The sequence below is a fragment of the Typopeltis vanoorti genome, chromosome 7, assembly GCF_054136105.1.
Source record: "Typopeltis vanoorti isolate ZY-2024b chromosome 7, IOZ_Tvanoo_1.0, whole genome shotgun sequence".
Taxonomy (NCBI): Eukaryota; Metazoa; Arthropoda; class Arachnida; order Uropygi; family Thelyphonidae; genus Typopeltis; species Typopeltis vanoorti.
This window is the reverse complement of record NC_143555.1, coordinates 6,860,201-6,875,321: the sequence shown is the minus strand read 5'-3', so window position 1 is coordinate 6,875,321 and position 15,121 is coordinate 6,860,201. Positions and strand designations below refer to the sequence as shown.

At 36.0% G+C, this 15,121-nt stretch overlaps 1 protein-coding gene across 1 annotated transcript in view; it reads right to left on the bottom strand.

Moving 5' to 3' along the window:
* The window catches only part of LOC150104470 (uncharacterized), a 53,375-nt gene extending 38,773 nt beyond the window's left edge, over positions 1 to 14,602 (bottom strand). The window contains exons 1-2 of the mRNA XM_090395652.1: positions 14,463 to 14,602; positions 3,256 to 3,370 (exon numbers count right to left, since the gene is read on the bottom strand). Coding sequence (XP_090251778.1) covers positions 3,256 to 3,370; positions 14,463 to 14,469 — 122 coding nt within the window. The 5' untranslated portion in view covers positions 14,470 to 14,602. The remainder of the gene's footprint in view (positions 1 to 3,255; positions 3,371 to 14,462) is intronic.
* Between the last annotated feature and the right edge of the window lie 519 nt (positions 14,603 to 15,121).

The following is a 15,121-nucleotide window of genomic DNA, read 5'->3' as shown; positions in this document are numbered from 1 at the left end:
AATCAAGTTATATTGTACCCTGTACAACATCGCACACTCCATTCTCAGAGGTCTATGCTAGAAGATAAGTCTTCTATACACAAGTATGCTGGGTGAAAGCTATTTGAGTGCAAATTTGTTGCATGTCAAAACAGAAAAAGGCAAAAGAAAGATGAAAACTAAAATGTAAATTTCATTGACTATAGTGTCCTCGCAATAAAAAAAAATCTGAATTTCCAGCAGCCATCTTATGGTTCCTCCCAAGTACATCATGATTTTTATTGTCGATTGCAAGACCCTGCTTATTCCAGACCTAAAGTGCTGCATGAAAAAAGTGCCATGTTTAGTTTCTAGAGCAGAGTTTACATCAATAATTACACCCTTAACAGACCACAGAACTCATATTGTAAAATGATGGAACATAACCAATGGCTCTACCCAAGGCCGGCAGAAGCGGGCATGTGGGCGTCGCTACGAAGGGGGCGCCGGGGCACGGGTCATAAATTAATTTTTAAGAAAAAAAATTTTTATCATAAAAACAAAATTCTTAGAATGATCAATATTAAAATTAACAAGGCCAGATACACCGAATAAAAATTTAAAAAAATTGTATATTGCCGCCTCTGTGATCAGCCGGCTGTTTACAATTTTGCAGCAAGAGCAGGTTAAATGCTTGCCTGCAGAATGTTGTGTCTACTGCAGTCTATCTAAAGTGAAATGGTGAACGGTTTTTATGCGCAGAAATGAATTTTCGTACAAAACATTTGTTGCTAGTTAACCAGTCATATGGTACGCATCTCAGTAGGCTACTGACAGTAGCGAAGTGTGGACTATTATTTGACTCTGTGTCGTGTTGTGTAATAATTTCTTGTGGGTATAAAATAAAAATGGAATCAAAAATTTAAAAAAAGTTATCCGGGACACAAAATCGTAAGCGTCATGCTGCGAAAGAAGCAGATATTAAGAAACAAACTGGGGCTCTTAATAAATTTGTTAAAATATTCTGATGGAGATTGTAACAAACTCGATACATCAAAAATCTAGTTTTCATGAAAGTATTATTGCAACTATTGAACAAGACTCTTGATTTAAGTGAAAAACAGTTAGGAGAAGATTTATTTGTAGTTGACCACGAAACTAACACATTGTTAGTCTCTGCAAATTTAGAAGATCCAGGTGAATGGGGAAATACTGATGAAAAATTACGAGTTGTTTTAATTGAAATGGATATATAATATAATATATCCCAGAGATACATATGGTCGTAAATTTGGCGACACGTATTATAATAGAAAAATGGAAAACGGGGAGCTCGTGCCAAGAACATGGCTCATTTATTCCGAAACAGTATGACAATGGGACAAATATGAAAGGGAAAAAATATGGGCTCCAAAATTTGCTTTTGAACAAAAATCCTCGAGCTTTTTTTTTTTTTTTTTTTTTTTTTTTTTTTTTTTTTTTTTTTTTTTTTTACGTGCCATGTCTGCTCACACTATAAATTTAATCATCAATGATGCAGCCAAAGTGAATGCAGATACAATTAGTTTCTTTGCAATTATTCAAGAAATATGCAATTTCTTTTCATTCTCTTACAAACGTTGGGCAATCCTTTTAAAGTTCGTAAAACATTTAACATTGAAACAACCATCAGAAACGCGATGGGAAAGTAAAATATCTGCCCTCTACGATATCAGTTAGGAGAAATTTACGATGCACTTTGAAATTTTAAATAATGAAAATTTTAATAAAGAAACTCAGCATGAAGCACAAATATTATGTGCTAAAATAAAGGTCTACAAATTTATTTGTTCTCTTATAACTTGGCACGATTTACTTAACAGAATAAACCCTGTGAGTAAAATGTTTCAAAACAAAAATATGAACTTTACACTTTAGAATCTATCGAAAACATAAAAATATTCTTACAAGAGTATCGATCAGATACAAATTTTAAAGAAGTTCTAAAAACGACAAAAGAACTGAGTGAAGAGGTGGATGGAGAACAAGAATTTAAAACTGGCACGGAAGATCGACGGCGAAAGAAGACACGGCAATTTGACTAGGAGCATCATGACGAAACGCCACAATATTCAAAACCCTTTCGATATTCTTAATTTTATTGTGTCCAATAATTCATCTTTCCCTAACTTTTCAATTGCTTTAAGAATACTATTAACCTTGCCCTTTAGTGTAGCGAGCTTTGAAAAACGTTCCTTTTCCATGTTGAAATTGAATAAAACCTACTTAAGAACAAGTATGTCACAAAAAAGCTTGTTATTTTGGCGTTAATAGCTGTTGTAAATGATATATGTTTTTTTTTTTGAATTTTGTGAATATGAAATCAAAAACTCTAAAATTTTAATTAAAAAAATTTCAAGTATATTTATGTAATTTAATTTATTTTCTGTTATTCTGTAAAGATGTTATTTTTTGAATATTTATATTAAATGTTCTAATTATTTCTGAATTCTTTTCTTATTTTCTCGTCTATCTTGAGTTTCTTTTATTTTCCTAAAAGATAGTTCCACTTATGAAAATTTTTAAAAATGTTTACAAGTTACTAAGAATTTATGCAAGAATTTTTTAAAATTTAGTTCAAATAAATTTTAACTTTAATTAAAATTCATTTTAATTTTGTTAGCGATTCGGGTCGGTGAGAAGGCTATAATCCCTGTATCATTATATTCAATGATTAAAGTGAAGTGGCTTTATCAAAATTTGCTTTAACTTTTGAGAATTTTTTTTGAATATTCGGGTTTTTAACGATTATCCTGCTTAGTCAACACCCCCGGTTCGTTACATTTAGCGACCCAACGTGCGGCTATTCTGTCAAAATTTATTTAAGAAATTTCAAATAATTTAAATTTTTATTGTCGTAAACCACACACGCCCGGGTCGTTACAGGGGCGCTTAGATAGAAATTGCATGCGGACGACAAGCATCCTAGCGCCGGTTCTGACTCTACCACAAGTAGCTATCACACAACAGAAATGTATTACATTTTGCAGCGAGACTGACTTAAAGAATGGCTGGCTCCTCTTTTCACTGGAAAAATGGCTGAATGACGTTATTTCTCTCCCCAATATGCAGTTCAAACCCGATTCTTCATACAAGGGAATAATAAAGATACCAGGAAGTCAAATCAGACTTTAAAAAATGTGATTGTGCAATTTGTGCTGTAGTCACTTATTCATAATGAAAATAATTTTTAAAAAATCCTGAAGCAGAATGTATGCTCAATCGTCAGATGAGCAATACAACTGCGATACATCTTACCTCTTTAACACTTCCAACTGTCTCTTCAGAAAACTATTACGTTTTTCTGCTTCTTGTAGCGCACTTTGCAAGTGTTTGGCTTGTGTTTCAAGGCTTCTGATCTTGAGATATAATTCTGAAAAAGGTCGAATTTATTAAGCAAAATTGACACACGCACGCACTAATAATCAACATGATCGTCGTAATATTATTTATACTAATGAAGGGAAAAAAAACAAGAAATCAAAATATTCCATTTAAACGGACTTGAGAAAAAAATTTGCAAGATTCGAGGTTGATGGAAATTTAATATTCCATCAGGAATACAGCCTGAATAATCTTTATCTGTTTTCTGTATAATATAAAAATATAAAACTTGCCAACTACTAATTACGTATATACAGTATCAGTGGCGGGTCATACATAAGCACCGTGACACTGCAGCACCCTGAAGCAAAAAATGAAATAATTAAATTTTGTTTGGTGTTTATAAATAATAACAATGCATACAACATCATATAAATGCAATACAACATGCTAAAGGTTACAGCTTAAGTTTCGACAGTGATCGAATAGTCAATAATTGGAATTGTTCCATTAACGCTTTAGATTACGAAACAAATGCACTGCGATCTAACGCAGTGTCGGAATTACACATTCGGCCAATTGCAGTTAGTCTTGCTGATATGCGTTTGCGCTTCTCATTGCACGCTACAAGCGAATCCGACACTGCTCGTTTGGGCAGTGTATCGTATGCTTGTGCGCGTTATTTCTGTGAGATACGAAACTTTTGTTATTGGATTCGTGTTCGTGGTGAGGATGAATTATTTTTTGTAAATCTTATTTTATTTTGTTAAAATAACATATAATTATTTATTTATTATAGATACAAGGCTAAATTATGACCGGTGTCACTGTTGAAAATATGAAAAGAATTATATTTTTTTTCAGTTATCGTTACACGAAACAAATGCACTGTGATCTAACGCAGTGTGAGAATTCGTGCCAATTGCAGTTGGACTCGCCGATATTCGTTTACACTTGCTATTGCACGTTACAAGTGATTCTGACAGTGCTCGTTTGGGCAGTGCCGCTTACAGATAAATTACATGCATGCGCGCGCGCATGATTTCTGTGAGATACGAAACTTTTATTATTGGTGTTTGTTCATGGTGTGGGTGAAATATTTTTAATAAAGCAATTTTTTTAATATGTAAATTTATTTATTAATAAATTGGTTACTGATTAGGAAAAAAAGAAAATTTTTTTATTTTGTATATGCAGCACCCCCACTTAAAATTTTCACCAGCCGCCACTATACAGTATATAAAACACATACAAACACAAAAGTCGCGTGGCAACGGACAGGATAAAAGCAAAAAACAGCGACACTTTTGGCAGTCACCAAATTAAGTACAGTAATCGATAATTGGTCTTCTATGTAATAAATATAACAATGATCAGAGATTGACTGGAGTTTGCGAGCACATCAGTGAACTCATTCGCAGCAAGTTTCGACATGTTCATTATCACAAACTCAAATTTCGCAGTAATTGAAGTAGCCATAACGCCCAAGTTTCTTTTTTTTTTTTTTTTTTTTTTTTTTTTTTAAGTTCAGTTAGCTTAACCCAGGATTTCTCAAAACAGGCTGCGTGGAGCCCAAATGCTCCACATCTGATATTCTAAGGCTCCGTGAATCTTGTTTAGTTGCGAGTAGTTTTTTTTTTACTCAGCAGATACCTTAACACGGGTAGTTGTCATTTGCCTCTACCATGCATGATATGTAAAATTTTATAGCAAGAGATTTGCCATAGATTTCAGGTTCGGAGTTTAAGGTTTTTGGTTTTCCCATTCACTTTATTCAGTCTCTGTGTTGCCGGTGCTGTCAATCATTTGTGAAAAATTCCAATTTATCTAGGAGGTATTCAGGAAATACTTATATGAGAAGTACTCAAAAATTGTTGTTCAAGTTTTGAAGTTTTTGATACATTTTCCAACAACCTATCTCTGTGAAAAGACGTTCTCACTGTATGCAGCTACTAAAACTAAATAAGAAACAGGCTAAATGCAGAAAATGAAATTATGCTACAAGTTCCATCCATCATACCAGACTTTGAAAAATTATGCAGTTTAAAACAACAACTGCACTATACTCATTAAAATAAATTTTCTTTTAATTTACGGAGTACTAAATTGTGAGTGTTTATTGATTTCTTCCTTTTTCATGTTTATTTTAAAGATTGAGTTGTGAGGGCTCCGTCTATCCTTTTTAAATCCTTTTTTCCTTTAGGGCTCCATTTTAGCAAGCGTTTGGGAAACGCTGGTCTGATGCATGGAAAGATGCCAACCTCAACAGAGAATGATAGATTTTTTATGATTTTTATTTCTATTTTTTAACGAATGTTTAAGTGCTGACTAGAAGAACTGGTTCCCGAGTCATTCAATCTCTGGCACTGCAAGCGGGTTTTTTCTCCCGGAAACTCGGATTTTTCGTCCCGTAAACTCAAGAAAATCGACCGTAGAACCCACAGTATTTCAGACATTAAATATGTTGTATGTTAGGGACCACGAGATGGCGGCACTTGTTGAGCCACCTCTTCACTGCATGCCGCTTAATTAGTGATAACCTTGGGCCAGCTATCTCTGATTGGACTGCCCACAGTCTCCAAAAGTTAGATAAGGCTAAAACGGCCTCGCCTACTCCCTATATGGAAACAAAAAGGCGTTAGCTGATTTTTTTCTTTAAGTGTTAAATGAAATGATCAGTGCCGTAACGAGGGCGTGGCGAAAGAGGCGCCCGCAAAGGGCGCAACTAGGTTTGGGGCGCAAAACGTAAAAAAAGTAAAAAATAAAAATAAATAAATAGATTTTATATAAAAGTCTGCTATTTTATATTGTATTTTTAAATTTCGGCAATACGCCACTTTAGACACAAATTCCGCAATACACTGCAACTGATTTTGATAGGGTCAATAGTAAGTATGTATTTAACATATTGCATTTAGTAAAATTTAACTTGTTACATTTAAATTTTTCAAAATTTTTGTCATTTTTGGGTTAGGGAGGCGCAAGTGAGACACTTGCCAGGGCGCTTCATAACCCTTGTTACTGTACTGGATATGATACTTGATAAGAAATCTTAAGTAATGATTCTAATTTAAGTGTATATAGTTTTATAAATATGGACAGCCACGTCATTAGATATTTACATGGGACTTAAGATTTACAAAATAGTTTAAACAAGAAAACACCTGATATGGGGCATCGTACTATTCTGATATTCAGGACTTTGATGATGGTGCTTAGAAGTTTGCAAGCAGGACAGGGAAGTGGGCAAGGTGGTGAGGTTTGGAATTACGGCCGAAGCAACTAAGCCTGTGAAGCAAGTGAATTGTCTAAATTGTGCAAAATTCACGTCCCAGACGGGAATCGAACTCTGGTCTTTCCGACCAAAGGGCCTCATCATCTATAACGACTGAGCTACAGAGGCTCCCCTGGAAGTGTCACGTAATAATAATAATAATTTTATTATCATCATCATCAAGATTTGGTTCGAGGATATATTGTGAGTGGTTGGTGTAATTTAGTGCATATGTAAAATTGTTGAGTTTTATCTGTTTTATTATTATTATAAAAAAAACATCTATGGAGTCAAAGTCTCATCGTGGGAGGTTCACTCTTATACACACAGTTTATCACACTGCACCTTAAATATATTCAATGTCTCTGCGCTCACCACTCTCGGGCAATGCATTCAAATCACTCGCCATTCTCCATGCAAAAAACCTGCTCCTCACTTCCTTGTTCACACGTTCCTTATACAACTTCCAGGGATGACCTCTTGTTCTCCTGATATCCTCACCCATTCTGTGCATAACCTCCCCGACATTAATCTGGTAATAACCTCTTAACAGCTTATATGTCTCGATCACATACCCCTCCTTTTAACCACCAATTTATGCAAATTGCATTTTGTCAATCTGTCTTCATACTGTACATTCCAGAGACCAGAACTCACCTTAGTCAATCGCCTCAGAACTTTTTCCAATGTATCTTCATCTTTTTGAAAACCAGGTGACCAGATCTGCACACAGTTATCCATATGTGGCCTGATTAAAGCCTTATACAAAAGGAACCATAACATCCTTACTTCTACAAGTCAATGTCCTCCGCATCATTCCCATTATTCGCTGTGATGTCCTCACAATTTTAGTAACATGCCCTCGAAATTTTAGGTCCTTGTCTACAATCACACCCAGATCTCTCATCTCCTTTACCAAGATATTTCTACCAATTGTGTACTTCACATCCCATCTCTGCTTCCCAAATTTCAAAACCTTACACTTTGAAACATTGAATTGACATCCCCACTCATGTACCCATTCAGCCAGTGTATTCAAGTCCTCTTGCAAAATTATAGCATCCGTTCTACTCCTGATAGCTCTCCCGAACTTTGCATCATTAGCAAACACCTGCATATCACCATTCAGACCTCTCCATGTATCATTTACATACAAATTAAACAGCAATAGACCCAAAACAGACCCTTGAGGTACACCACTAGTAACTTTCCTCTTCTGGGATATCGCTCCTCCATAGACAACTCGATGATACCTATCAAATAGTATCTCCAATCCAGCGAACTAATCTACTGTTTAGCCCCATCCGTTCCAATTTAATTACCAGCTTGTCATGTGGCAATTTATCAAAACGCCTTTGAAAAATCTAAATATACCACTGTATATGCAACACCCTTATCCAACGTACTTGCCACTTTATTATAAATAGTAAGCAGATGGCTAAAGCACGATCTTCTTTTAGTAAATTCATATTGACCACCAAAGAGTATTTTTCTGTTGTCAACCCAATTCTGAACCTTAGTCCGAATTAACTTCTCTAATACTTTAACCACAACTCCAGACACACACAGAGATCTATAATTCAAGGCCTTATTCTTATCACCTCCCTTATGAATTGCAACAATTTTACCCTCTTTCCACTCTTTTGGAACTTGACCCAGTGACAGACTCATGTTGAAAAGATATGCAAAAGCTGTTGTTAACTTTGTGGTACATTCCCTCAAAACACGTGGTGAAATAGCATCAAGTCCCACAGTCTTATTTACATGAAGTCTATTCAATTCCTCATATACCTCCTGTTCGCTTACTAACAGTTACTCCTCCTCCTTTCAAGTTCTGCATGATGTCACATTCACAAGAATGAAATACCTTTATAAATTGCTCATTAAATATCTCAACTATATCCTCCGCAGCGTTTATCATTCCTCCGTTTTCACCAATCAATTCCATCATACCATAATCAGTATTTTACTGACCACATATCGAAAAAACTCCTTAGGATTTTTTTTGGGGCGCTTTAGCTAACTGCTGCTCATACTACATTTTTGCTACCCTTATCAAGCTAGTCACCTTCCTTGCCTGCACTTTGTATTTCTCATGCAACTGGATGTTATAAATACTCATTTTGCGTTTCTTCCATAATGCCTTTTTCCAGATTGCATACCTTATCTCTTGATTCATCCATTTTACACCCACTCTATTTACCCTCTTAACCTTAGGAATACACTCTGATATTGCCTCCACCAAATAGTTATTGAGTATGGCCCAAGCAGCATTGATATCCTTTCCATCCAGTTCCTCTTTCCAATTTATTATCGCAAGCTGTTTCCTGAGCTTTTCATAATTACCAGTCTTATAATTCACATATATCCCTTTCTAACAGTCGTCCTCGAATGACTGGTCACCCTGGAAGTGATCATCTCGTGGTCACTCTCACCAACTGGTGGAAGATTTGACACTTCATTTATAATAACATCATCTGATGAGATGATCAAATCCAATACTCTTAATCCTAGTGTACCCTCCATTACGTGCTGCCTATGGTAATTCTCTTTCCAAAACTCCAAAAATTCATTTTCCTTACTCCCAGATGCAGTCTCTTGCTTCCAGTCTATATTACCATAAAGCAGCACAATGATCACTCGTTTCTTGCTAGCTAGGCTAATTTGCCTAAACATTTCCTTCTCATTACCCTCCATATTACCAGGTCTATAGCAACACCCAACTAAATATTTCATCCTGTTTACTTCTATCTCACACCATACTTACCTCAAAACCGTGGCCACTATTTGCACCTTGCAAATTCGCCTTAGATGGGCACAATTCATCTGCTACCGTTAACAGTACTCCTCCTCCCTTTTTTCCCTGTCTATCCTCACAAAAAAGATCATATCCGTTCATCTCTATTCCTGTCAGGATGTCATCGTCATCTAACCACGTCTCACTTATATCAACAATTTTTGGGCGAATAAACTCTAGCAAAGCAACAATTTCGTTCCCCTTATTATGAATACTTCTAGCATTAGTGAATAAACATAATAAATCATTACTGCTTCTACAAGTCCTATGAACGTCACTCCTACGATGCGACTCTTCAATGCCTTCCCCAGTCACTTCCTCTATATTACCATTAATTCTACAACTTTCCTCACACCTAAACTCTCCCCACCCATCCCGGGCCATCTCACTTCGTATTTGCCCGCTCACACATTCACCTCTGAATTCAGCATCCGCATGTTTTATAAAATGTCTCCCCGTCCACCCTGACTCCCGTTTCCCTGTTTGTGTTGTACATCCACTCTCATTTACTTCATTTTTTAATGTACTCCCTTTTTATCTATTTTTACACTTGTTCGATTTTTTCCCCCTTAATGAGTGAAAAGTCAGACGCCGTTTTATAGGTACCCGGTAGATCAACTAAGGCCTCTTTCTTTCTCTACTGTACGGCCACAGATATGAGACCCTTCGACACTTCTGTGCATATCAGAAGAAGAATCCAATCCGATAATAGGGTAATCAATCGGTCTTGTGGGATGAGTTGTTTACTATTACACGTTGTAAATTAACTTCTCTCTTATGAACATTGTAGTTTTTAAAGTGGTAACTATTTTGCTTGTATAACAGTTGGAAAATCACGTGATTTTGCGTGTTGTTGACCAATTCGTACATCGCTTTATTCCTTTCTCCCCTTCAACAGCAATTGACTCTTCATAGCACATTTCGAACTGAGGTTCTCATATGTGGTCGGACAGTATTTCTATCTGTTTCTCTCTCCCCGCTGATTCTCAGAGCCACTTTTATACTCAAAAGACCAATGACGAGACTTGAACTCGCACAGTGTGTATTTGTTATACTATAGCTCACATCAGTTGTTGATGTTTTACCTTGTACTACTAGCCTTCGGGCCACTGATGATGACTTTTAAATTTCGGGTTGAATTATCTGGCAAACAAAATTTATATCTTTGTGTTTACATTGAATCTAGTCTTACACTTATGGCACAGGTATCTCGAGTAAGGGATATTTTTCCTTCTGTTTCTGATGTGACTTGAATATTGAGCATCACAATGACCAGAGTAAACTGAGAAGGTAAAACAACGAACATTCGTCTCGAGTGAATCATAAAAAAGAAACTGCATTAAATTAATATTTAGAAAGACAGAAAGCTGATTGGTGCATCTACCCTTTTTTTGGTCTGAATTATCATTCTAATTATGGTATTCATTTCAGAAAGACTAACTTCGTCTTCGTTTTACATGTTTCTGACTATTTTAACACAGATATTAATCTTTATTCACCCATATCAAAAGGGACATGCTGAAGTTCTTCGAAATTCAGATTTTTTTTCATCACAGTCTCACCGCGCAATGTGTTATAAGTTGGAATGAGACACTGCGTGGTGTCATAACTCATATGACTTTAGTTCCAAACGCACTTAGCAGATATTTTCATGGAAATGTAGTTTCCAAAAACACAGTTCTAACAGAAACGTAGGACTGTTTATATCCTTTGTGAAGAGTTAATAACGTTTAAAACAGAGGTTATACTAAAACTCTTGTACACGGGGAATAGATTGTGTCTTTTAGAATTAACACGAAAAAAATAAGAGATAAATAAGTGAAGTCAGATACCGTGAAAAACTATAATGCACTTACAGAAAATTAGATGAATTGCTGTATTATTAATAAACACCACGAAATTTTGAAATGGTTGCACTTTAGCATCATGAAATAGCGTGATAGTATAGATATTATAACTCGGTAGTATAGACAATAATTACAACTCGAACAGAGTTATAATACAGTCATCCCTCGACTTGCGTCTGGGTTCCGTTCCATCCGGCAGGACGTGAGTCGATACATTAAATCAGAGTTATAGGGGTTAGGGACTTAACCGTGATAAGTATACTGTCATTTTCATTTTTAAACCTTATTATAAAACTGTACTGTGTATTACTGCCACTACAAAACAGGAGAATAATCACCCAAATTTTCCCCCACAATCACATCTTCATTACCTCCCTTCTGTGGACGATTAGGCTGTGACTCTTCGGTGTAACCTTTGTTTTTTTGATGAAAATGTCCAATATGCTTTGCTTATTCCTCTTCTTTTCATCATAAATTTGTTCCTAGCAAGCAAACGCATCATGTACTTTCGTTTCTCTTATTACGTAACGTTCAACATTGGGGTCCACGTCTCAGCCATTTTGAGAACATCGCTAACTCCAGAAAACATTTCTGCAAGACCCTTCACTGTAAATTGTTTAACTACCTTTTCCTGTTTCTCTTTTCCCTCTTCTGCAACAGTTGTTCTTCCAGTTCGACTAATTCTTCCTTGGTCAACTGTTCAGGGAAACTTTCTATGAGTTGAATTATGTCGTCATCATTCACTTCGAGATTCAGATTGTTTGCTAGGTCCACTATTACAAAATCATGTACAAACCTTTTTGATGTCTTTTTCCATATGCCACTCATGCATTGTGAGGTCACTTCGTCCCAAGCCACAACAATATTTTTAATAGCATGATAAATATTGAATGTTTTCCAGAATTGCATGAGTCTGGTCATTTCTTTCAGTAGTAGAAATGGCTTGTGAAAAAGTTGTCCGTAGAAAATAAGCCTTAAACACTGCAAGAACTCCCTGATCCATCGGTTGGATCAACCGATGGATCAGGGAGTTTATTTCACTCGCATGACAGTTGATTAAGGCATCCTCAAACAATTTTGAGTCATTCACGACTTCTTATATCTTTGCTAATGAACTGGAAGAGTATGCTTCCTAATGTTTTTGAAGACTCGTGGATTCTCACTGTCATATCACAAATGGTTTCAGTTTATATCCAGCTACATTACTCGTAACAGAATCGTAGTACTGTACTGGCATTAACAGCTTTGAAACTAGGTATAAATTTTAGCTTTTTGTGGATGAATGTCCGCTAAGGACGTCTCTATCCATAATAAATATTTGCTGTGACAAATAAATTTCCTCCGTAATAATTTTATCCAATTTTTCCACAAACTCCCTGGCAGCCTTCTCAGCACTTGCAGATTCCCATACATTTTCACATTATGCAACGCAAAACGCTGCTTGAATCTCATGAACCAGCCGGAAGAAACGTTGAATTCGTAGTCATAATCGGGTTTTGCTTTCTTCTTCATCATGTTGAAGAGACTTAGTGTCTTAGCGGTTATGGCCACAGTGCTAAGGGGTATGCGCTTTTGGTTCAGGTCCTCTATCCATGACGCAAGTAGCTTTTCCATATCACCGATAGGACCTTATCGTTGCTTCATCACTATCGTCGATTTAATGGAAGCAGATCCTTTCACAGTCTCTACGATTTTATCCTTGTTTTTCAAAATGGTCATCACTGTAGAATGAGACCATCCGAAGTCTTGTGCGATCACATTGACGGGCTTACCAGCTTCATGTTGTTTTATAACTTGCAATTTCGTTTCAAGATCAATTGCTCGCCTCTTTTTCTGTGATTCTTCACTAGGTTTATTGATTTTGCATGTTGCACAAAACGTCGCGAAATATTTAACAATAAACACACAAGTAACCTATTTCTCAAACACAAAATCAACAGAGGAATGGTTGAAAACACGTGCCGACTGCTGAGGGAGGTTGCCGCTGAACGTGCTGTTGTCACTGTGCACGTTTTACCTTTCGCTCGCTTGCGTCTTGTGCGAAAGGATAGCCGAAAATGTTATTTATTCCATTATGGGATCGCGGACGTATCTTCGAGAGCACGTAACTCGAACGGACGTAAGTCGAGGGATGACTGTTATAACTAGTACCTGCTTCTCTCTCTCTCTCTTTTTAAGATAGAGGGCGCCTAATTAGGACTTTAGTCTGTGTTGTTGCTACAATTTTTTGTAAACTAGTCCGTTTGTTACACCATGTTGTTGTAGTCTCGGGTACTGTGACAAACTGTGTTTTTGTGCTAAGATGCTGGTTATAACACCAACGAAATATCAGCAATAAGTGAATAAATAATTATTATTTACTTATAAATCTGTGTTCTGATATATACCATCAAAATTAAAACAACATTTTAAAAGGATAGATATGTTACCGCTAAAGTGCAGAAATCAGTTATTCTACAGATTATCTAGGTATTGTGCAGATTAACTAAGGTGATCCGTTAACGTGCGGAAAATTGTTTCATTTCTCAAATTACCTACTAGGCACTCGTTAAAGTGAAAATAAGATCTTTGCTGGAACAACAGCAACGTTTCTGTACGCTTAAATTAACATAATTATTTATTTTTCGATATCTAAAGAATCAAGTTAATACAATCAAACAATCACAAATTAGTTGATAGAATCAATCATCAATCAATTAAAAAACTATAATACAAAGAATCAAACGATTTAAAATATTATTACAATTAAGGAAATGAATTTGCAAAACATATGACACTGTCGAAACCTAACTAAAAGTGGAGGAAGAGGGGGGGGGAAGGAGTAGGGAAAGGAAATGAGAGAAACAAACTTTTTAACTTTAACGATAGGGAAGCCGTTAATGTGCACATTAACTAGGTAAAATGCGGAAAACTCTTGATTCCGCACGTTAACGGAGCAAATCAATTAATCTGCAGATTAGCTAGGTAATGTGCACATTAATGGCTTTCGAGCTTTAGCGGTAACAGACATACTGGGTATCGTATACATCGAGAAATGCACTTTCCTTCATGTGTCGAAAGTTTACTCATAATTTAAGTAAAAAACGAAATCCTCAAACTGTAAAAGGTTGAAGATTATATTATAATTACTGTCAAAACCGAGGCAATTTTGGGAGGCGAGTGAACCAAGCCCAACTCACAGTTTACTTTCATTACTAAGTTAAGAAGATGCAAAATAAGTTACCTGACATTAGCCAAAGTAGCAAGGAACAGGTTGATAGCACGAAGTACGAGAAACCCCACTGTTCTGCACGAAGGCACTTAAAGGAAAACTAAGTACATTAAATATCTGTTACAGACACAAGTTCACACCAACACCTAAAGAAGCTCCGTTCTCCTCTTTCCAGAGATTCTAGTAATTGCCGCACTGCGCACGTTGGTAAATATTATTATCAGTGTATACCTACCCTACCTCTCCTTAAACTAATTCACTCACAGTTCATTCCTTTTTCACCCCCACCAAGGGAAAAAAAAAAAAAAAACACTAGACTTTTTCTCAACTTCAAATAGTGACTCCCTTATTCTTTCACTTCCTCTCATTGTATTAAAATATGCAAGTCACTTTACTCACTGCGAGAGCGAATTCAAAGTGACAAAAATCTTGCTTATTAATAAAATATTGCCAATTCGTTTTATACTCGTACAAAAAAAAAGTGCTCATAGTAACGGAACAGATGTTATTACACCATAACTGTTATGTTAGCAACATTCTATTACCCTAGTAGTACTTGCAAGTAGAAGAAATCCTGCCTAAGGTTAATAAGATGCAAATGAGAATTTACAGGATTATTGTTTGCTACTAATTATCTGAATCAGAAGGTGGACTTCTACGTTTCGTTTTGT